Source organism: Drosophila sechellia, chromosome 2L (genome assembly GCF_004382195.2).
Source record: "Drosophila sechellia strain sech25 chromosome 2L, ASM438219v1, whole genome shotgun sequence".
NCBI classification, from domain to species: Eukaryota; Metazoa; Arthropoda; class Insecta; order Diptera; family Drosophilidae; genus Drosophila; species Drosophila sechellia.
Window position 1 is genome coordinate 10,797,780 of NC_045949.1, and position 24,533 is coordinate 10,822,312.

Genomic DNA, 24,533 nt, shown 5'->3' on the forward strand with positions numbered 1-24,533 from the left:
TTTCGCATACAAAAATAGCAACAAAAGAACTTAAAAACCCATTGGACCAAGCCTAGGGAAACGTCTAGCCAAACCTTTTAGGACTTCCAATTCTTTTAAGAACATCTATTAAATATGCAAATAATGTTATAAATAAAAAAAAATACAAGCTGAATGAAGCAGACAGACATCGTATTTCTGTCAATGGGCACCTAGCAAAATCAAGTTATGTCTATAACTATATTTATGTAGCATTCGTGATTTTGCCAGTGGATACATTTAATCAGTTGTCTTCGACAGGTGAGAAGAATTCGCATCGAATTTACATTAATTCTTCAAAATTCTATAGTCTCATGGAGTATTTATGATATAAACACAGTCTTCAAACCAGTTATTTGTCCGGCCCTAAAACATTCATTTGTCATATCGCATTAAAGCTGGCTTAATAAGCCACTCTAATTTGAGTATAAACAATTATAAATTGTGAAAATGATGCGGCTTATCCAATCTTCTTACATACGACCACCACAAGCGAATTGAATCGAACTATCGACTATGGTAAATCCGAATCTGTCGTGGTCGCACCACTCAATTTCCACACCCCAGGTGCCGATAGACTAGCATGTCTCATTAATATTAATATGGTCAGCGGTTCGCCCAAATCATATAGCCCAACTAGTATCTTTGTATCTATGTATCTTTGTATCTTCCTGCTAAGGCCTAAGGCTTGTTAAGGTATTTCGTTTTGGTTTTTTTTTTCATTTTTTGCGCTCGGAAGATAAATTGGCTTTAATTATATTAGTTAATATATAATCTTTAACACCATTAATTTAGTTGCGCGTATTAATTGCTGTTGATTTCGCTTGTCAAATCACATTTAGTCGCCGTCTGTGCCTTATTAATTTTTTTTTTGTTTTCGTCTTATTTGTTTTTAAATTCAAGTTTTTCAAGTTGTTTTTCTTTCCTTTTCTTGGCGGGTTCTTTGTTATTGCCTCTTTTTGACAGCAAAAGCGTGCTCTTGTGTAGACACATTCGTGTTGGCCGCTTTTTTGTTTCGTGGTTTTGATTAATTTACCATTGGCGGCTGCGAACAGAAGCCGCATCGGTTGGGTTTCTCTTCGAGGCATTAATTTATTAAAATGTTAATTAATTTGTCAGGCGTTGAATTCGCTTGATAAATAGTCCAAAATAGTGGCGAGTTCGAATGGGAAAAGTATCTCTCTTGACTTTTCCAAATCAACATGGCTTAGAAATTTACGTATCTTAATAGCAATTAACTTTCCATGTAAGTCTCCAGAATATGTCTGACAAGGATAAAAAAGATGAACCGGAACAGTTGGATGATGATTCCAGTGACGACGATGCCAACCAGACCGATGCTAGAGATCAGTATTCCAATCCTACCATCAGTGCATCACCCTCGATTCTGCGACACCCTAACGCTCCCCGGCCTGATATTTCGAGTGCCCCCTCGGTGGTCATTGCGTTGCCAAGTAGCGAGACGGTCGTCGCGACCGAGGAAACACCGGAGGAGCGACTCCGGCGAAGGATGAGGTTTCTCGAGTTGCGGCGTGAGCACTACAACTACGTCAGTCACAGCGAGCAATGCAACATGGCGGACACGGAGGATGAAGATCACGCGGAGAGTCACCCAAAGTATGAAGAGAATTGCAAGCCCAAATAGATAATTGGTTTTAAATTAAAACTACCGAATTGAAACTACCTTGCAATTAAATTGGCATTAATTGGCATTAACTCACTTTTCCTAAATCTCTCCCTATAATCACTATGAGTGGACAAACCAATTTGTTGTGCGATTGGTTGAGCGCTGCTCTAATGAATCATTTCGCACAGATCACATGGGTCACGGTTATATCACGAATCAGTGATGCAATGAATCAATGATTCAATAAGCCATGTCTGTCCGTAGTACCCCCTACTTGTGACTCCCGAACTTCCACTTCCACTTCGACTCACCTGGCAAATGAGCTGACGGTGAGTTCGCCGTTGTGGCTACTGCTGTTGCTCCCTGGACTCAGCCGCTCCCTCTTGACGCTGTGGCCCAGACTTGGTTGACTCGATTGATGGTTGTTGATGATGCTGCTGCTGCTACTGCTACTGTTGTTGTTGTTGATGGTGTTGTTGTTGTTGTTATTGTGTATGGTGACCATCGGTGCATCCTTGTGATTGTCCATCTTCTCATGCTTGACCTTCTCCAAATAGAAAGCAGCATAGGCGGCAGCCACCGATGCCGTGTTTGCATTGGTGGTGCAAGTGCTGCCGGCGGAGGAGAACGACATGGATGAGGAGGATGTTGCGGAGGCGGGTGCACTTAGTTGGCTGGTAGTGGGCGTGGCAGCCTGACCGGCTGCACCAACACCACCCGCACCACCGGTCGCCGCTTCGCTCAGCTTCTTGGCACTGCTCTCGATGGCTCCATATCCGCTGAGCAGCGATCGTTCGCTAAGCATTCTGGCCGTTTCCGCAACGGTGGGATATCTACTACAGGGACTAACCGAGCGACTCCTCCTGCCCTTCTTGCCCAGCTGCCGCAGATCGCTGGCCAACCGCTCGAGATGCTTCCGCTTGGTGGCTGTGGAAGCAGTCGTGGCCGCTTCCTGGTCGTCGTGGGTCGCCGGTTGGGCTGCGCTGCGACCGCCCACAATGGCGGTGGTGGCCTTGGCTGGCTTCTGCTGCAGTATGTCGGTGGGTGCGTTACCTGCAGGGAAAAAGTGTAGGGTTAGTTACTCGCAAAGTTACTTGCTTGTTATTGGTATTTAAGAAATACAAAAAGTATCTTTTAATTTGTACTTGCTATAACTGGAATATTTCTTACCCAGCAAAAACCTGTATATTAACTTATTTATTTAGAAACAGGAATAACCAATTTGTAACCGTGCACGGAAACCAATAAGCACACACAATAATACACTCGCAATGACACGCACCCATAGACTGAGCCAAATACATGGTGGTGTAAAAAGCTCGACGAGGCTTGCGTCGCATGCAAATCGGCCAAAGGTTAAAATAACTTATAATATGTTAACAAAACCATTGACCTGCATCGTTGAACCCCTAAGCTAATTATCGGGGTGAGCCAGGGGGCGCGAAGTGCACCTCAGCGCTGCGTACAGTACAACACAGTGCGATTCGACCAGTTACAATGCCCGGAAAAGGCAATCATTAAACAAACAAACAGCAGCAAACCCAGACAGTCGCGGCAAATCCCCCAGTCAAATGGGGAAGCTAAGGTGTCAGCAACAATTCTAGTTGGAGTAGATAATTTGGATTCATCAGGGGTGAAATTGGAGTATTCATCAAAGTCATATATTATATTCATGGGCAAAATATTCTGATGTATCTTTAAATTCTCAATTAGTTCTTCTAGTTCATAGTTCGACTAACAGATACCCGGTTACTCACGTTTAGCAACAATTTCAATAAATAGGGTACCATGCATAATAGCACACAACCACTAATAAAGATATCCAAAGGAAAAAAATATATATTTAACTGGGCAGGGCAAATAAATTGTGTATTTATTTACATATTTATTCTCAATTTTTGGATCCGCAACAGTTGATTATTTACATTGCTTCGTACATAAATAATATAATTGCAAGTTAACTGGCAAAAATTAAAAAGCAAATACGTGTATCAATGCGTGCACAAGCATTGACCTTTAGCTACACGATGGATCAGGTGGTGAAGCTATCGGTTCTCTGCCCGTAGGTGTAAATTGATGGAAGCCACACCATTCCCTTGTTCCAATCCCAGACTCAGACCCAGACCAACCAGACACCAAGCCATACTCACACCTAGGCCCTGATTTGGAGCCAGATCCATTCGGTCGCATGTTTGGGAGCCAAAAGCACACAGCATAAATAATTAAATGAAATATTTACAAGCGAAATTAACAACAATTTGTAGTTTTAAACTCGTTACGGATCCCCGCTATCGGAACCCGAATCCAAACAGAACCAGAATCGTGGTTCTAAGTTGCATTGGTTTTGGTCAACACAACGAAAGCTCCCCTGCCGATTGCCACCATATCAAATTTCACCCTTCATTTTGGATTTCGTAATGTGCGTATATATATGCTGTTTAATAATTTGCCTGTGCGTTATCATAAAATTAAGTTTATCATTGGTTAGCATAGAAATTAAGTTGCGGGTATATAAAGCCAGCATAGAAAATACAATATACAAGCGCCATAAAGTGGTTGGAAAGTGGAAGACGAACGTGTTTGAATAACTATGGTTTTTTTGCTTGGCGATTTTGAAAATATATAAACTTAATATTAAAAGAATTTAAAATCTTCATTATGAATTTAATTCTTATGGTACAATTTTGGGCTACTTTCGTACCACTGTGCGCTCGAACGCTTGCTCGTTCCGGTCGTTCGGTCAGCGTGCTCCCCATAGACCCCTGATTGGCATCGCTTGGCTCCAATGGTGCTAAGTGCCGAATGTCGAATGGTGAAGATCATCATGACTGCGATGATGGAGGAAGGCGTACCCGAATAGGGCAGTGCGAGAAGAGGGCGGGCCAAGGACGGGCGGGGTAGAAACCTCGACCCAACATGTGCCATGCGCGACACTGTTGACTTTTTCCACTTGGACGTTATGTTTCCTCCCCACCGTGCCCATACCTGAGTGTATCTGTATCTGAGTATCTGAGCGATCCGCACGGTGACAGGCCGCATTTCGGTTCGCCGTTGGGTCGACAAGTGTCAATAGTACTAATAGACGGTGCCGACATCGAAACTTAGGACCGAGCACGTTCGCACCATAGAAAGTGGCGGAGCGCGGGTGCACAGCGATTGGATTTGGGCTTGGGTTCGAGTTTGAGTTCTGACAGCGGTAAAGTTCATTGCCATTGGGTGCGATACAAGTACTACGTATACGAAGTGCTGGCAAACACAGCTGCCGGCCGACCCGTCATGTGACCATTTTTCATGCGCCAAATAGAAGTGCGAGTGTACTGCGCCGCATGAACTAACAACTACGACAATTTGCAATTGATTTCTGACCCGCACACAGCTGCCGATGAAGGGTCACATATTCGTCCGTCTAGACCTTGAGAAAAAGTCCACAAAAATCGAAATAAAAAATTAAATCGAAAAAAAACCCTAACCTCGCTGATGCAAACAATCGCTGTCGATAGCTAGATTTCATGTCCGACTGTCAGCGTGGAGGATCCGATCCACAATTGGGGAGTGCGGCTTATCAGCCGAATTTTATTGTTTCTTTTGACCTCATTTGGAAACCAAATAAGCGCCAGCTGACTGCTGGCCCCCCTTTGCCCTTTATGCAAACTCTGCTCCGTTGTTATCGGCATAGGGTTCAACCTTTGTTCCCGACTTTGTTCCGAAAGAAGAGTAAATAAACCGAATATATATAAATATATATGTATACGCGAGTATCAGTAAGTCAAGAAGGTAATACTAAAGCACACTGATAAATAGGGTCTTTCTGGACGTGTGGTACGGGTTGTCGTATCAGGGCAGCAGCGGGAATTGGGAGCGATTCGGCCTATCTACGGCACAAGGCCCTGAACCGATTTCGTGTCGAGTTCGATTCGATTTAGCCTCTTCAATGACTGGCTCTTTATAACCCCTATATCAATATTATGTGCCTCGTTCTATTCTATTCCCTATATCAGACAATCGTAGTTAGCTAGCTTTACTGGGTAAGGGAGCAGCAGTGTGTATTTGGTTAAATTCAGTTTTGTAACCCTTAAAAGTCGTTCATAATACAAAGTTCATTTAGAAACAAGCTTATCTCCAAAGACTTTCCCAATTTTGGTGATATTGTTCTCAGCTTTCTAGTTCCATAGTCTCAGCTTTCTTTTAGTTTGTCTTGGTAACTAGCTACTTATACCTATGGCTAGTAGTGATTAGTGTAACCTTAGTGCTCCAACTCAACCGTTTCTATTCGCTCTATTTTTGTCACATTGCTTATAGATAAACATTTATGGTGGCCTATCAGTATCTGTATCTGCATCGCTCTACTCTGCTTCAGTTTCAGCTCGAGTTCAGTCAGTTTCAGTTTCCTTTTTACGTGATTTCTTGTATCTCAAGTGTTGTGCTCTGGTCGCGGGGTCTTATCGCCTTGTTTGTCCAAGTGCCAGTTGAACTATATACATATGTATGTATGCTCGTAATGCTGATGATCATGATCGTGATGATGATGATGATGTATGTATTCCTATATAGGGGGCTTAGTACTCGTATATGGCCTTCTCATGGTTCACGATGTTTTCGTCAGCGTGTGTTTTCCCCCTTGCTTTTTTTTTTGTCGTTCTCAATTCTTTGGTACGTTTTTTGTGGTTTTCGAAAATCATGTCGCATTTATTAGATCATCAAAAGGTGTTAAAGATTGTGGGGCACGTTTCAATGATAATATTTGGCCTGGCCTTTTGTACGGCATTCTGGAGCTCTATTTCAATTGTTTGTTTGTCGCACTGGGTGAAAGTAATTCAAAGTTCATTAGAGATCTTCCATCCAACTGTTTGCCGGGCTTGCACCGAAATGTAGCCAGTTTGTTGCCGATCATATACCTTTTTCTGATTTGTCATATCTGTTGGACGAATCCCTTATCTTTATGGGATAGCAGTCTAGGTGGAATTGCAATTTGCGAAAACAATAGCGTGTGGAAATTAACCGAATACAAATGAAAACAAAACGTCCAAATCTGTTCAGATACCAAAATTTTCATCGGTTTAATGGCCTTTTAAGTGGTGTCAGTGTGATTCAGTGGTTCAGTGATATATTTCAAAAGTTCTTGAATGTCTTTTCCCAGCTTACCGCTATTAATTGATTAGCCAGTCAGCACCATATCGCCAAGTGACAGACCTAGGATTGGCTTAAGGAAAATCCAATAATAAAATACACAGATAGCGAACTGGAACGGACGCCAACTGAAACCATTGGACAACCGCAAAAAAAAAGTAAAGCGCTCTAACGGTTCATAACACTGTGTTCCCCACAGGTCCACGCCAAATTGAAATTTCAAATCAAATCAGAGCGCGGCGCAAGACGGAAATGGCAAATGATTTTCTTCCAACATTCTGCGACTCCATAACGGACAGCCAAAGCGAAAAAAAATAGTACAAAAAAAGTGGTCAAGAACCGAGGGAAAAATTTCATAAATTATTAACACCTCTGCCATTTGAACTGGACAAACTGGTACCCGTTTCATGGATATGTGCGAGTGTGTGTGTGTGTGAGTGTAAGACGCGCCTCTCTTTGGGCTTCTCATTGAGGTGAGCTGGTGCCTGGGCCATGTCTTCGGACTGCATAATTGCTTTAATGGAATTTGATTTTACCCAACCTCTCAACACGATCGACTACAGACGAGTGTCAGACCTATCGTACCGAACGGAAGGCCTTGGCTCTGAAGAAGAGATAAATGCGTGAATCACGGACTATATATCCCCTTATATGGTGGAGTTCCCGGAGTTTCATGCCCTCATTTTGAAATAATCGACCGACTTAAAAGGATTGAACTGATTAATCTTCAAACGCTCATAACTAGCTAATTGCAATATTAATTCTTGAAATAACAAAGAATTTCTTGGAAATTACACTAATAGGGTTAACCTTTTAAATGTAAAGAAGTGCAATTCAATCGATCCTTTAAAGTTAATTAGCTTAAATAGTACACCCATATTTGCATCGTGTCACGGAGGCACCACTAGACCCCACCTTGTCGTTTTTTGGTCCATTGCAGATGATGTACAACCACTATTAGCATTAAAGTTTATTATCGACAACGACGCTGGTTCTGAATTCCTGCAAAACAGGTGCACCTTAGCATACACACACATGCCGCACACATCTGTGCACTCGATTGCACAGTGAGGCCATCGGAGGAGGCCTTTCAACTTTTAGCTAGAGATTTCTCCACCTCTGCCATATCGCACTGGCCAAACGAAACCAAACCAAGCCAAACCATACCCGCACCATCCGATCCAAACCGATCGGAACCCAACGTCCCCTACCACATGGTTGCATGCAATGCAGGCGGCGGCGCAATGCATTTGGCCGCTAAAAGCGCCTTATTTGGTTAAATTGGTGCAGATTGCTGCCAGGCCAGCTCTAAATAATAATTAGCACAGGTTTCTTCATCTACTTCTCCTGCGTCGTCGTCGCTATCTCACTTTGCCCGCTTCTTGTTCGCCTCGCCTTGCTGCGCTTTTGGTTTTGGTTTTTCGTTTGGTTTTGGTCATTCACCACCAGGCGCACCGCAAAAATCAAAAACTAAGACAACGACAAGAAAAAAAAAACTAAACTAACCGAGAAAAAAACATCTTGTTGCATGCCACATACGGGGTGAAATTTCCTTAGAAACTTCGTGCTTGCCTGCTCTGGTTTTAATTTGATTTTTACTTGATTTCCCCGCCACTCTCCATCACCATCACCATCGCCATCACCATTGCCAGCTTCAACCTTCCCGAGCGCCTTCGTCTGCATCTGGTGGTGGCCGAGGTTCAGGTTCATAAATTTACTAGATGTTCGCCCGATTTCTTGGCTCCGCGTTGCATGTTTAATGTTGCTGCTCCGTTGCATATTCGCGTGTGCTGCATGCCTCCGTGGGTTGCACTCGCAGCCCCAACAATGTGGATGGTTCTGCTCCTTCTGCGCCACCCCATTCAAACCATCAGTTCCCTTTTTGCTAATAATTATTTTCCTGGTCTGCGGATTTATGACGCTGAAGGATCACTAGCTATGGCTTAACGATATGTTAGTGTCTTAAATCAATTACTATCTCAAAAAGGATTATACTCTTTGTCCTCTTTCTTCTTTAAGATTTGTGCTTAAGTAATTTTGTTTTAGTGACAATAAGTAGATTTGAATTGTATTTAAAACCAGTCCTTGTTCGATTCTCATACAAAAACATCACTAACGTTTTAAAAATAAAATCATCAAAGTTTTAGACTTGGTGTAATTAAATATATACCAGAGGAAATGGGGAGAAATAAAAAACAACGTATAAAACAATTTGCCAATTGATGCCGATATGATAGTTAGAGCGAGACCCCAAAGAGGAGCAGGCGGGTTGAACGGGAGGCGAACCAGATGTGCGCATGCCTCAAAGGCACCTGCCAAGTCGGGCCGCATGGAATGGAGTACAGTGGAGTGTAGAGTGGAGTGGGGTGGAGTGGAGTGGAGTGGCAGATCGGCTTGATTCCCGTCCAAGTCTGGGGCTAAGGCGAGGAAATCAAGTGCAGATTAATTAAATTCGATAATTAAATGAACGGGCCGCGCCGGGGCTAGCAGATCGTGTCTGCCGGCAGCATCGTAGTGATGTGTCTGTGTCCGTGGCTGCCGCTGTTGGTTTTAGATGAAAGCTGCAAAAAGAAGGCCCCAAACAGCAGCAGTGGTATAATAATAATAAAAAAAAAAGAAACATTTGCACATTGGCTGCACATTTGGGATTGAGGTTGAGTCTCTGGCGACGGGTGATGATGGCGTTGGACCAGCCACGACCAGCGACTTCTTCTCCTCCACTTTCTTGGCTCTCCGTCTCCGGCTAATGCACTTCTGTGATTTTAGGCGCAGCGAATTAATGCGCATCGCTCTATAAATTTGTCAGCAATTAAACGATCCAGTCGCCCGACTGGGCCACTAAAACTGTTTGCCCAACTTTGGCCAATCTATCAGGGTTAGAGTTGTGCTCTAATATGCTTATCGATGGGGTCGAGGTTATGTAAAGTAACCCCTACTAAAGCTGAATTACCTAATTCTCTTATTTTTGTAAATTCCTTAACGTAGAGTATCCCAAGAACAACTTCCGTCAAAGAGAGACAAACTGCTGAAGCTTACTTGTGTGATATTTTATGGATTTCTAGTCGATAAAAGCCACAAACTTCCGAACTTCATCTAGTGGATGGACTTCCATGGTCGCAGAATCCTCGAATGTGCAACGAATTTCTGTGGACTTGATTGATATTGGGCGATAAAGAAACCGCTAAGGAGCCGCTCTCAGAGTCTCTTTAGACTCCTGCTCTCTGTCAGCATCCGTCTATATGTTTCTCTATCTCCATATAACATGTGTAGCAGTTGTAATGTATAGCTGGCAAAATCGGTGCATGTTGCACATAAATTTCATACGAGTTCAAGCCCAGTTCGCCACAAATTTATGGCCCAAGCGAATGAGGAGACGACTGCGACTGCGACTGGGGCTTGGACTTGATCTTGGTTTTGGCTTTGGACTATGGATCGGATATGTTTTTGGTGGGGAAATGAGTGCTCTTTGGGGCGTGTTTCCTTGTGCTCTGCTGTCCTGTTAACAAGTTCTGAGTGTTGCAGCAGCATCCGCATCTTGTTTAATGTGTTTGTGGTGGCCATACGTAAGGCCGTTGAAAGCTAGTTAAAGGCCAAAGATTGATGGCGCAAGGTTAGAGCGCATATAAAATGGCCATCGACTGGAAGTCATCAAAATAGTTGAAAATGTGTACTCTTTAAACTTGACACTAATTTGATTCTATTCCATGGAAATCCATTTCATATCAATTTCGTTTTATTAGGACTTTGCTAAGTGTCGCATTGATAACGCTGCGTATACGTAATGTGACTTATTGCGGAGGTTTTTTGTAAAGTGTGTCGGTTTAGTTACTTTGATGTATTTTGTATTAGGATGTATTTTGAGTTAGTTTAAAAAAGTGTTGATTAAACTTGCCTTTTATTTAGTTGTGTTTTTTTAACGGCTTACTTGGCGTATGCTTAATTTTTCGCCCAAGATCACCCTTTAGAAGCAATTTATTTATGAAATATTTCCTTTTTATTAAACCACCTGGCGCACAACATCTACAATCGTTTGTCTGAACGACTTCAGCACTTATCATTTCACTTCACTCCCCCGCCGGCTGACTTGGCGTATACTTAATATGCAATTATAAATCTTAAACACGATCGCCCAGAAGGCAGTGAACAGTAATTTCCTGCTCACCAAGTATATGGGTTATTCTGTGCGCATATTGTACGTCGCTGTGAAGGTTTACATATGAAAAAAACATACACATTTGCTGCCGTTTTGCCAGTAGAATGGTGTGTACCAACGAGTTCAAGCAGTTCAAAACCTTTGCACGCGAACTTATCGCACAAGGCGACTTCGTCTGGTTAGAGTGAAACCAAAACCAAACCGAAAACAATGCTGTTCATGCAATTAGGATCGGGTGGGGTACGAAATAAAATGTTGAAAATGTGAGATCATAAAAAAAAACTTGTAAATTAAGGATTTCTGGCTAAAAGCAAATATGGCAATATTTTGTATTTTTTTTTTTTGACTTTGTTAATATTGTACATTTTTGACTCCTTTACGAACGTGTGTTCTTCTTAGTTTTGCCATTCTTTCCTTTTTTTTTTTAATTCATGTGGTATGTTCCCATTTTGCCCCCGAGGTGAGATTGGTGTATATACATATTTAAAGTAAAACGCAACGATCGCAGAGCAAAAAGTCAAAGCGGCAAAGCGGCGGTCGACGCGTACAAAATGCGAAAGCAACAGCAACATATAGTACACATATAGTACACAGATCAGCCGCAACAACAACAACAACAGCAACAACAGCAGCAGTGGCAGGAACAACAAAATCAGCCGTGGAGAGTGTATACACAAACGTCAAAAAAGTCAACTGCGCCGCTGCCATTTGATAAGAGGCCACAAGTGTAAATATAGACGACAACAACAACAGCAAAACCAAAGCGACGATGTCCACGACCGCTGACTCTCCTTCTCACTCTCGCTCTCTCTTTCTCGCTCTCTACCCTCTCAAGAGGCGGAGAGGTGGGTACTCTTTTTTAGATCTCTTGCATCTCCCTCACTCGCGCTACTCGAATTGATTGATATTGCCATTTTGCCTTTGTCGCCATTTCATTTTTGCTTTCAGCAGTTCACCAGAGTTCATACATACATAAGCACACACACACATATATAGTACAGATATATATATGTAGGTGCATGTATAATGCGTGCGTAGGTGGCAGAGGATTGGGGGGGCATATATATACTCAATCCCAACTACGTGCTGCAATGCCACACGAGGTGGCGATTAGGGGGGGAAAGGCGTGCCGAAATCGCCTGCATTTAGCATTTAGGGTTAACCACAAAATGGGTCAACAACATACACACACACTTGTCGATGGGGACGACTGAACCCTGTGAGTCAGATAAGAGTTTGCCGTAGATCGACAGCTCCGGACGGACGATGAGTCAGGGGTATGTCAGCATGCCAATAATCAGCTGGTGATTAAGAATTAATATCAACATATTTGTATTTCAAAATAAACATATATATAGCCATTATAAGAGATTCGGGGTGAAGCCAGGGTTACACGAGTAGCTGCGTGTGCTACTATGTGCAGGTGCAGAAGCCGCTTAGTTTTTTTTAGAAATATTTTAAAATCTGCTAACATATAGAGGTAACACTGAACTTATATTACATACAGTTGGTTCTATGCATCAAAATTTCAAATTATAATAGCTGCTTCTCAAGGTTATGCACTCAAAAGAAGTGCCGCATTATCTTCAATTTCTTGTCCTTATATAACCCCGGCAACGTATCAATTGAATTGCCATTTCTGCAAGTGACAAAAGATTGAAACGCCGTAATTTATGCAACATAAATGGCCATAATGACAGCGACGTAAACAATCAGCGATTTATATGGTGTCTTCAATTTTCTTTTTTGTCGATTATTTTATTTTTTTGTTCTCTCCCCAACACCTTCGACCATAAAGACCTAAAGAATAAATAACGCGTGCACCATACAATTTAACAGCACAATATTTGCATAATAGCAGCGCGTGACAACAACAACAATAAAGGCGCAATGGGGTATACCCCACAGTGGGGAAATAAGTATGTAAGTTCGTTCAGACAAAAGATCGAAAAAATGGGAGTAATGGAAGCGATCATCAGAAACAGAGAACGGCAGTGGCGAATGCAGTTGAGAACTAATTAGTTTGATTAGTTTAATATCAGGGATTAACTATATCAAGTATTAATATAATCAATCAAGTGTTTCAATCTAACAATATATCTTCAAACTACAGTACAAAATTCCTTTTAGCTAATGATCCTTCAGCTGGAATTGAGGAAGCGCGGCAAGGAGAAGGACTCCTCCATAAATTGCCAGTCCAAACAACGGCGCTTCAATGACGGATTGACAAATCACACACACACACACAACCAGACAAAAACCCAAGGCACCCAAGACTTGGGCAGACTTTATGTAAGTATATATATTTTTGTGACAAATTTATTACTGACTTTGTGGTTCCCCCCCTAGCCACTCGATTTTGTTACTGCCTCTCTGATCATCATGATGATGATCGTGGCACGTGAAGACATGCCAAAATGTTTATGGCTTTGGCCAAGGTAATAATTTGCCAACAACAATTTGGCGCGCACAGACTGCAGATGGCAGGAGGCTGTCGCGCGATGATCATAACGATGATGATGATGGGCACGATGATGGCCCATCATAATGACGATAATTTGCATTTTAAATGCGCGACAAACTGCCAGAAGACAACGGCCACCACCACCACTCCCGCTCATCCTCATCCGCATCTTTTGGCTGGCCATTTGAATATAGTCGCAGTCAACTCACATATCTAGGCATAAAGTACTCCCATCGGTGCAGGTCTCCTCCTCGTAGAAGGAGTCACCATATTTGGCAACGCACACAGGCCGAAAACGAATACCCCAAAGAAGTCACAAAGAGATCGTTTGCCAACTGGCAAGCTGGCAAACTGGCGAGCCATACAAATTTGTCACACGAAATTGGTGTTTGTGACAAATAGAGAAAGGTCCGGAGAATCCGGCAGGGTTGGACTAAGATGAATGCGCTTTCGAGGCGACAAGTGATTGAACTATTATGCTGCAGGCCCAAAATCACCAAAGGCAAACAGGGGATAATAAACGTTTAGGCCTTCTCTCCTCATATGCATATTGTACAGTTTCGTAGGTTTTGCATAATTCCCCCCATGGGTTCAAGTCGGTTTTTAGAATTTGGACTGGGTAGCCAGAAGTTACTCCGCCTCCTCCGATGAAAGTTGCTCGTGTGTGTGAACTATTAGTGAATGTCCTCAAAAGGAGTGATGGCTGAGGATCCTTAAAGGGAAGTTGGACTAAATGGAGGAATGCCTTGCGGATCTCAGTTGAGCGGAAATAACAATATAAGTATGAATACGTTCTTAAAGAATATAACAATGAATGTTTCATTTCTTATGATATATTAAGCAAAATGATCTAATTTATATAATAACGCTTTTCCTTATCAATTTTCAAAGAAATGTTATTAATAATAGTGATAAAGAGAAAGACGAATGAGGCCATATAAATATTTATTAGCCAAGAGAGCTGACCTTTGACAAAGCCTATAAATCACGTAACATGGTAAATGTACATACCATACACAGCAAACTTTAACTAGCCAGATAGCTGGCCCGAAGATCACTTACGAGAAGCCAGATAAGTGGAATGTGAACTTAGACGGCACAGCCTACAATGATGCACGAGATACACAAGATATCATTATTATCTGCTAGATAAATCACTATGCTCGCAATATCCGGCCAAAGCAGATAACGATCCCCGTGAAATGGCAAAGTTGTAACCATTCACACACAGACACACACACGCGCGAACATTTTTAATAGTTTCTGCAGCTCTTGGGGCAAGCCACAAAAATCCACAGAGACCAACTAATTGAGACATCATCAGCAGATGCAGCAAGTGGCCAAGGGGGAGGAGCCACAGGACTGAGAGGAGGCTAAGTAAACATAAAAAAGAATACTTCTACTTCAACTCCAACTAAAGGAGGCAGAAGTCAAAAGTGTAAATAGCACAGAAAGCGCCAGAGGAAGTCGAAAAGCTCAGCCAACTGCACTGCAAAAAAAACTTGTTTAAACAATAACCCTATTCTTATATGTGTTAACAGTTTTTTAAACCTGTAAACATTTACTATAAATGTATTTCCCTTCTTCTTATTATATTGATCCCAACAAATTCCTTTAAATTTGCAATACTTCTTATTTTTCTTAGTGTAAGAACCGAGAACAAAAAATCAACAGGAACGGCAACTATTTAATGGCAATTTTACAGCCTGCCATGTTCTATCCTTGAGTCAGCCTGCGCATCCCAACTGGTGCCCTCCGTTTGCAGTCCGATGATGAGGATTAGATGCCAAGGCAGGGGCCAACCGAAATGCCAAGGTGATCGCGGATCTGGAGTCTGTTAATTTTTTGTCATTTGCGGTGGCAAGGACAAGACAGGAAACCATCTGGTCCGAGGCCGTAGAATCGTTTAACGATGGCACTCTGTGGCAACTCTGGCAGCAACTAATTTGAGGTTACAGACGTTTGGGGTCGTAAAAAACGAAGGGACCGAGTGAAAACTTCATTAGAGGCCACATAAAAACATTTTGAAGAGGGGCCAAAAAATAAAAAAAAAAACGCTGGCAGATAAATAATGTGTCAGAAATTCAATTTGGGTAAGAGATTTTTGGCCAAGCTGACTGGCGACTGACTGATTGACAACTCTGACTCCGAGCGTTGACCTCTGCGCACTGGCCTGTGCTCACAATTCGGTTGCTTCGAGTACGTGATCGCATAATGAATAACTTTCAAATTGAATAATCAAACAGACTCGCACACACCCATCGAGATCCGTCTGTGTGTTGGGTGTCATAAAGCCAAGTCGAGGCCGGCACAAAAAACATGGCCCAGAGTGTTTGCCCGAGTCTGGCTCGCTTGTCTTGGGGTCACGCGCATCGTGAAGGAGGCAAACAAAAACAGAACGAATAGCAAACGAAACGGAAAAATTCTTTAAAAGCCGTAAAAAGTTTGACAAGATCTTAACTGCGGTTTCACCAGGAAGAGAGAGAGAGTGCGATGTTTTCAAAATTTATAGATTCTGAAATATAAGATAGGATCCAGTGTTGGGTACTAACATTTAATTGAATTCTTATGCCATGCTCATTAAATAAAGTAAGTAACAACAAGGAGTATTATTGCTATCAACATCGTAATAGTATCGTATCCCATTTCGTACTAATAGGGTAATTAGTAAACCCTATAGGGTATACCCACCTGCTCATAACTTCCCGATTCGAGCTCAGGGTTTTTGAGGTCGCTTGCGTGTGCCACAGCCGCTCTCCAACCTCCCGTGCATATCCCCCTTTACAAATTGCTTAAAAATGTTAATAAGCAAAGGCATTTTGGGATACACACAGCACTGGCCGATCCCCGATCCAACCCGATCCTATACTATATGGTGTGTCGCCCTCTCCCTTTCGCACTTACGCACGGAGCGTTCGTTCTTTTGTTTCTGCTAACTCATCAATGATTTTGCTCACGTTGCGACATTTTGTCAATATCTGCGCCAATGATCGTCGCCGTTTGGTCTGACCTACCCCTAACCCCCCTGGACACCCACCATATGTCCCCCGATCCCCACCAGGCACTATAATTTCAACTTTTGCTGCTTCTTCTTGCCACTTTTGAGCAGGGCGCGAGCGTCGTTCAATGATTTTTTAATTGAATTCTAAAAGCGTTGTCGATCCTTTGTTGTTTTTGTATCTTGGTAGCTACGCTTTGGTATCTTTATATGTGTATAGTCTATATGGGTTTAAGTGAAGAGAGAATCAACCTTGTGGTATGTGACTTTTATAAAGGAAAAAAAAAAATGAAAATAAGTAAAATTAAACAAAATCTGCTTTTTTAATGGACAAGGCGCAAACTTTGCATGGTGGTAATGTTGTTGTTGTTGTTTCGCTGATTTTATTGAGCGGCAGTTGGTGTGTTATTTTTATTTTTGTTTTTAATTTTTTCGCGCGCTCTTGGACTTGACAATTACATGGACTTTTTTTCATGGCATTTCAATGACGTTCGTTAAATTTGTTACAGTCATGGTTAACACAGACACAAACACACACTCATGCCGATAAAGAGAGACAGATACACTTGAAATTTATGGGCGCCTAACGTTTTTTTTTTTTTTGTTAACGTTTGTTTTTTCGTACCTCGTTTTTGTTTTGTTTTTGCCCATACGGCAGCAGCTCAGTTCAAGTTCAATTGTTAATGTAAAAAGCTGCACACACACTTAACAGCAACAACAAACAGGCAACCCCAAATGCCATTAACTTGTACGTTTTTTATTTGTTATTATTTAATTATTATTTGCCATTTCGCTTGACCAGATTGTGTAGGCAGGTATTTCACGAACTATGAAACAAAGAAATGAAAAAGAAACCATCGCAAAGCGGAGACCCCAAAAGCAGTAGAGACCTTTTGATATCGCTTAATTAATATCAATTACTATGCAATTAGAGATCGCTAAGCTAAGCAGTCGGCATTCAGCAAAAGGTCACTGGAAATTGATGAACTTTTGGCTTTCTACCCTAAAAGGTGCGGTGGGATCAAATACTTAAGATTGGTCGAAACCGAAACATTGATGGGGCGGAGATGCTCAAATTATGCAAACAAAATTAACTTATCATACTTGTAGATATTTCATAGTTTTTAAGCAGAATTGCTTAATCATTTTGGACCCCCTACGTTTAGAATATAAACGTAGCCCCAACAATACGGAAAAAATCGGTAATTATCGTGTAAAAATTTTTCTTTGTATTTAAATGTTTTCTCTTATTTGCTTTTATTTATGTAATTAATTTTGTAATAACAAAAGTTGGAGAACAAATATGATATGATACAATTAGACAAACAATCGTTCTTCATTGCAAAATATCATATATCTCACTTATCTTCATGGATTGCAATTCAGAGTTCTAAATAATCGTATCGATTTAATCGATTTTCCACTCTGACTTATCGATGATTATCGTCAGTAGTATCGTCTCCAAAATCACAAATTCACCGATTGCTGGTAGAAATGTCGATTGTCTCTGTGCGCGGGTGTGTCACCCAAGCCAATTGAACACTTCTGGATGACAACCACTAAGCTGTGAGCTCGACTTTGACTGAACTCGGCGCTCCAAACCTGAGTGGCAGCCAATAATCAGTATCGCTGTTTGTAAGTACAAAGTAAATACTGTCCTTACTTCACTTTGGGTCGCAGCCAGTCGGAATTTTTCGATTTTTTTATTTGCTTTGGGCTGTGACCGCGACGCGTATAATTTACACGTTTTGCTCATTTGCGATTCTAGACTCGCAAGCTGCGACCGAAACAGAAACAAAACAAATGAATTTAAATCCACACATGCCCCCCAGTACCGGGTACAGTGAAGTCTTGAACATAAAGAAGTTACATTGCGGAAGCTTTTCTCGCCTTCTCAACCAAGGGCCTTATATTAATCTGATAATTGCTGGTAACTGTCACCAATGTATCTTAGATACATTTATTTTATTCAAATAAGTATAGATCATTCAATGGCCACTGTTCTTCGTACTAACTGGTTACTGGAACCTTAACCGAATTGAGGAAAGAGGGATAGCTACTGCGTCGGCGCGACGGCTGCTTTATCTGCTCCTCCTCTTCTTCTTCTCCAGTCTGAGTGAAATTCCGACAAGTGGCATAATTGCGCCCTGCGGCGGCTACCGTGCTAAGAGGGCATGGGCATGGGGGACTCGGGAGGGGCGTACCCAGGCCAAGTGGCCATCGATATGCGGGAAAAAATCGCAAATCATAACCACGGCAACAACAAACAATAAAAAAGTGCAGCAGCAACTCGCAACGAGCAACGTGCAACGTGCTATGTGCAGTGTGCTTCAGCTTGCATGCCACGTAAGGCAATTCCAATGCCAAAGAGCAACAAGTGTGCGTGTCCCAAGTCGTTTTGACTTTGCTCCGAGTGCAAAGTTGAGCACACATAAAAAATACCGGAGGAGGTTGATGGGGAGGTGGAGGAGATGGCGGATCACAGAGGGCAGAGGGTGAATCTGCTGCGCAGTCGCCTTTAAAAGTCATCGGCGACTTACTGCACGCCATCCATCCGCATACAAAGCGTATATAGGACCTAAAAGCATTATTTAATTCACATAACTGATGCTCTACCAAAAAGGATATGCTTGTCATAAAGTTTTTACAGAGTATAAATGAAATTGTTGATTTGTACTTCCGCTCTTACGAACTCATCATCTTAGCTTATCCGAAGATATTTGCATTAACCCCTCAGTAATTATTATTATATTCATTCACCAGCGAAGTGTATTTACGGTTCGCATTAATGCAATTGTTAGCTGCTTATTAACCCGACTTCATGTTGGGCTCCCTCTGATTTCTGCCTGACTGCGACTCATTCTCGTTCGCCATTCTCGGCTCCAGACAGACAGCAAGTCAACATTCCATGGCCACTCGCAGGGCATAAGTTCGCGTCAAAGGTTTCGGAGTCAAGTCAAGCAAAAGCAAAAAGAGGTCCCAGCCAAAGCAAAGCAAAGCCAAAGCAAAGCAAAAGCAAAGCGAAAGCATCAAGTTGAGCGGAGTGCCAACGAGTGAAAAGCGCAAAAGGCAAACAAGAACACGGCGGTTGCGGATCGGATCGGCAGCGGAGATGGAGATGCATTATAACCTTTGCCAGCAGCACGGCCAGTTCATATTGATATCATGGGGGTACAGTGAAGCCTCGCAAGGTAAGAAAAAGTACTTACTCTTTAAATTGCGTTCATATCTGCAACTCCTGAGTACTTTCTTTACCCTTTCTGCATGTATAAAAAGATTTTTTTTAGCAAGATGAAAATCTCTTTATCGAGCTTCAACATTATCTTGCACCAGCATTGGTATTAGCCTGGCCGCCGTGGAGATGCGAACGGGTCGCTTCTGTATTGGGATGGATGGTTGCCCTTTCCACGGCGACTTGCCGACGTTGGGACTGTGTGCGGTGCTGACTCGTTTTGCATTTTAATTTTGCCCGGCAAGCGATCTTTTTCATCATTATCATCATCGGCGACGTCGTCTTCGCCGCCGCTGTTCGGCATCAGTTGCTTGTTTATTTTTATTTCTGATTATTTTAATTTTAAAGCTGCTGCAGCTCGATACGTTTCTTTATTTTTTATCGCCACTTGTCGGCCATTTGGGCGTTCATTTGTGCCCGCATACGTCCCTTAACGTTTGCCATACGTGGTGGAGCTGGAGGAGCCGGGAGTGCCAGCGGAGCCGGTCAAAGTCAAGTCAAATCGAGAGACGCATTGAAATTGCGGTTGCCTTTTTTATTCTGGGAGGGGAATTTAATTTTATTTAATGAAAATTTGCATGCTGAATGCTTAATTTGCCGCTCACAAATATTCGATGAACTCGTCGAATTCAGGAGTGCTTTCGGCCATCCTTTTTTTTTTTTAGCCTGGTCAAAAGGTTGTCAACAACTTGAAAAGGGAAACCTCAGGTACAGTTTTTCTGAAGTATATAATACAAGATCTTTAAACACGTTTTCGATTAACCGTTTTCTATCGATAAATAAATAAAACGATATCTCATTTATTCCCGAATTATAAAGATTATTCCAGTTTAAGGAATTTGAAATAATGCTAATTAGTCCAAAAAATTATACAGACATGACCAAACGTATTTCTAAATGATTAGCAGTATAATGATAAATTTGACTTTAAAATCAAATGTTGAGGGAAGAAAACCATCAAATAACTTATGTGACGGGGATAAGATCCACATTAAGCATAAAAGCAATCTTAAGATCCAATTAATTATATCAATTTAACAACCACAATCTGACGTCACAAAAAATCCCAAATCTGCGTGCTCAGGTGACTGTTGTTCGATCATATTTTTTCGCTACTTCAAGTCAGCCTTTTACTTTTTACCGATTCTGTGTATATATTGTTGTTTCGGCATTATAACTCTTTGTGTTTCACAATGTGCATGTCGAACAGAAATTCTCGTTTTTGCATGCTGCCTGCGACTGACCACCAAAGCAAAAGCAAAAGTCAAAGGTGAGACCAGATACGGAGCCATGACATCATGGCTCATATACTTGACTTCCCGGCAAGTGAACAACCGAACCGACCCAACACTGGTCAATCTAATTAATCTATCACGGAGTAGCAGAAAAATGTCACACGCCCATAAATAATGTCCGCTGAAATAAAACAAATCCCGAAAGCAAAGGCAAAGGTCTGGGTGAGACAAATTTACGGCAGCGACAGCGTTGAAAAAGTAGTAATAAAAACACACAAGTTGGCCCGAAACCGAAACCATTTGATCATAAAATGCAGCAGCGGAATAACAGAAACAGTAGGCCACAACTCCACAACTCTTTTGGCCAAGGCGTTGACAGCCACCACAATGGCCATCGGCCTTTCGGCACAGTGTCCAGTACGAAATATAAGAAATATAAACTATCAAGTAAAATAAATAAAAACAAATGGATTTGCTGCAGGCAAGTCGTTGGATTTGGTTAGTTTCTAAGGTACCCTGTGACTCATAACTGTCTATTAAAACGGCTTGTTGTTCTGCTCATATGCTTAAAGCAAATATTGATATTGTTTTGACTTCAGATTCTTGCTCAGTGGCTCAGCTTATAAACCCAACAGTCTAGTATTTATCACAGGGTACTAAAGAGCTGCCCAGAAATAATAGCGTAAAGCGATAGCTAAACTTTCAACAGCTTTTCCCCCAATCCCACTATTGTTGTCATAATACTACGAAACACTCCATTTTGGAGTTGGGAATAAAAAGGAGGGGGGTTGGGATTTGTGAGGGGGAGGAGCATGACTTACCGGAATAACACCAGGCTGGCCATACTACTGTTGTCTCCGTATCAATTTCCTTCATTATGGGGGCTCAACATATTGTCAAACCTCCGCCGCCGTCAACCGATTCGATTTGCCCTCTCTTTCTGGCGATCCGCGGCTATCTCTTTCGCTCTGCTGGCTGCTGCAAGTGAAGTGAAGGCAGGAAATAAATAGTGGTAGTAAAATACAGTGAAATAAAGAAAAAAAAAACAGAAAAAGATAGATATGCGGTAAAGACAAATCATGGGGTTTATAAAGTTATTTTAACACTTTACGCTCGACCACTTCTTCAATTAAGTTGCCAGGTTTTGTTAGCCGTTTCACTTGTTTTGACCATTTATGCTGCTAATTTATCTCTGTCCGTATTGTCCAAGTCTCGGTAATCATTATGGCTCTATGTAGTTTTTTTTGTATCTATGTATCCTTGTGCGATTGCTTGTCTTTGGGTGTTTGCTTAATTAATTTGCTGTTTGTCAAATGGTTGTTGCTGTTGTAACGTAATGTCCGTCATTCTTTTCTTTCACAAAAAACAATGTGATGTGGGTAATCAAATTATATTAACTGCTGCCACAATCAATTTGTCGATGGTCTTATGTTTGGCAATTACAGGTATGACACGAGAGGTAAATTGATTAATAAAGGTTTAAGTTTGGAAAATAGGTCGTTAAATGTAATATATCATAGTCTTTTTTTGCCGTGAAAGAATAAAGATTTAAAATAAATTATATCAATGGATTATGTTTTGGAAATTTCATCATTTTAAATTCTGCCTATAATTTGTGTGTACAAAAACAACAAGTTAAAACACTTATGTTCAGCACCTACCAAAAATGACAATCAAACTTGTTTCGAACCTGGCTAAAACTGTATGGGAACTTTAACCTTTTCGGTTTGAACAAAACAAAGAAAAAGTTTAAGGTCGCTCGGTTGGCTTTATATTTAAACAGCTTTTGCATTTATATTATGCATTAGTTTCTCGTTCGGCTTCAGCTTCTATTTCTTTAAATTATTTGATACGAGAATGTATTGTGGATTTTTTTCTTAAACTCAAATTGAGATTAGAATTTACCTTTTTGATTGTTTCGACGTTGATTGTGGCCCACCAACTAAGTGAAGTGACAGACTGACTAATTGTGTTGTCAACTTGTCGTTCGTTTGGAAAAAGGTGAAGTTTTTTTTACGTTTGCTTATATGCAATTGAATTGTTTAATTAATTTTATTTATTTGTTTAGTGTTTACTTTTGAGCTTTATTATGAACTGTTAGAATCGTATAATTTATAAACTCTTGACGAGGCGTAACCAATATTCTCTATTTGTTGTATCCTATATTTGGCTATAAATGATTTACGTTTGCTAAATTTCAACTTTATAGCTTTGCTTTTAATTTTCTCCACAATTAAAATGTGTGGCTTGTAGCTTTGAACTTTTAAAGCATTGTTTATTTAATTTAGCTTGTGACTTTTGACTTATAAACTTGATTTTTTGCGTTTCACTTTCTGTCGCTCAATTAGCATAAGATTCGGGATTTCTTTCTTCGCGGCCTTATCACTTATCTCGCTCGCACTTTCCGCCCATCTCTTTCATGGCTTTCAGGTGCTGTCTCATTCATTAATTGGCGGTCACGTGCACAGCTTCCCAAAACAGATTTGTATCTCTGTTGTCAAAGTGTCGTTAGACACGTGAGTTTGTTGTAAAAAAGGGAAAAGCCACGAACAAATGTCACAGTGATTTTTTATCTCTTCACGGACTATTTTTAGCTGGGATTAGTTGCGCTGTATTTGTGACATTTTCCGGCCCGTTTTTCCTTCGGTCAAAACTGATACCGTTACGGTTATGTGGTGCGCTTCCACCGTAAGCACTTTTTCCGAACTTTTTTAATCTTTCATTTACACAACGCCCCCACACACATTTCACCTTATTCGCGTTCTATACGCTTTTTTTATCAATCCTCTTGATTTGTATTTTCTCTATTTACGCGCGCTTTGCGCTCGCGATCATTGCTCGTTGATCTTGCCGATCGCTGAAATTTCGATCACTGATAATACCGCGGCTCTTGTTATTTATATTCGCATTCGCACGAGTTGCCCGCCGCACGAACGAAATCGTACTGAACGCAAGTTCGAGAGAGCATGAGAGCGCCCCCCAACAAAAAAGAAAACAAAACGGGAAAAAAGAATTAGTCATCACGCCGACGACTCAATACTCTCGAAAAAAGTAACTTTGATATACATATATAAAATAAACAAGTACAATGAACAGCCAAATAAATTATTAGTTAATATTTGGATTAAAGTTATACAAAAAACAAAACAAAACAACAAAAAATAAAAATTAATAAATAAAATTATTAGCACAAAAAACAGACGGATCTACCCTATAACCCATATTTCTATGTTCGATAATTCAAATTGAAAGTGAATATTTTTTTCGAAAGATGTAAAAGATTTCCTCCTTACTACATTGCAAACAGTTGGTCAAAGTATAAATGCTCTTTAAGAAGTGTATAACAAGCATAGAGGCAACAACAAAGCAACAGATACTCCTACTTCAAGCCCCAACGTCGGGGAGCCGGAAAAACAGCTGTGTAGCAAAACAAACGGAACGAAGAGAGCGCAAGCTAAGAGAGCGATGGGGCGCTTTATCAGTACAGTAAGCGCTGTGCGCATGCGACAGGTGCTTATGCTTTGTATAACAGTGTTTCTTATAAATAATATCATATAAAATAAAGGATGTCATTAATCATTGAAATTCATCAAAGAAGTCAAATAATCTAAGTTAATATTAATTTAGGCGATCCGCACTAATACATAGAATATCTTCTCAGCTGCTTTCTTATGTAAAA

At 41.2% G+C, this 24,533-nt stretch overlaps 2 protein-coding genes across 6 annotated transcripts in view; one reads left to right on the forward strand and one right to left on the reverse strand.

Moving 5' to 3' along the window:
- Positions 1 to 24,533, reverse strand: part of LOC6612108 (pneumococcal serine-rich repeat protein) — a 53,926-nt gene that overhangs the window by 20,287 nt on the left and 9,106 nt on the right. For 2 of the 5 annotated variants that reach the window (XM_032727710.1, XM_032727713.1), the window contains exons 2-3: positions 21,676 to 21,832; positions 1,957 to 2,698 (exon numbers count right to left, since the gene is read on the reverse strand). In XM_032727710.1, coding sequence (XP_032583601.1) covers positions 1,957 to 2,698; positions 21,676 to 21,730 — 797 coding nt within the window. In that variant the 5' untranslated portion in view covers positions 21,731 to 21,832. Of the gene's footprint in view, positions 1 to 1,956; positions 2,699 to 21,675; positions 21,833 to 22,759; positions 23,798 to 24,533 lie in introns of those variants that run through there. The other 3 variants (XM_032727714.1, XM_002036589.2, XM_032727712.1) reach the window with 3 other exon arrangements.
- Positions 430 to 1,726, forward strand: LOC6612109. Its single transcript, XM_032727715.1, has one exon. The coding sequence runs from the start codon at positions 1,280 to 1,282 to the stop codon at positions 1,661 to 1,663; it is 384 nt and encodes a 127-aa protein (XP_032583606.1). The 5' UTR covers positions 430 to 1,279; the 3' UTR covers positions 1,664 to 1,726.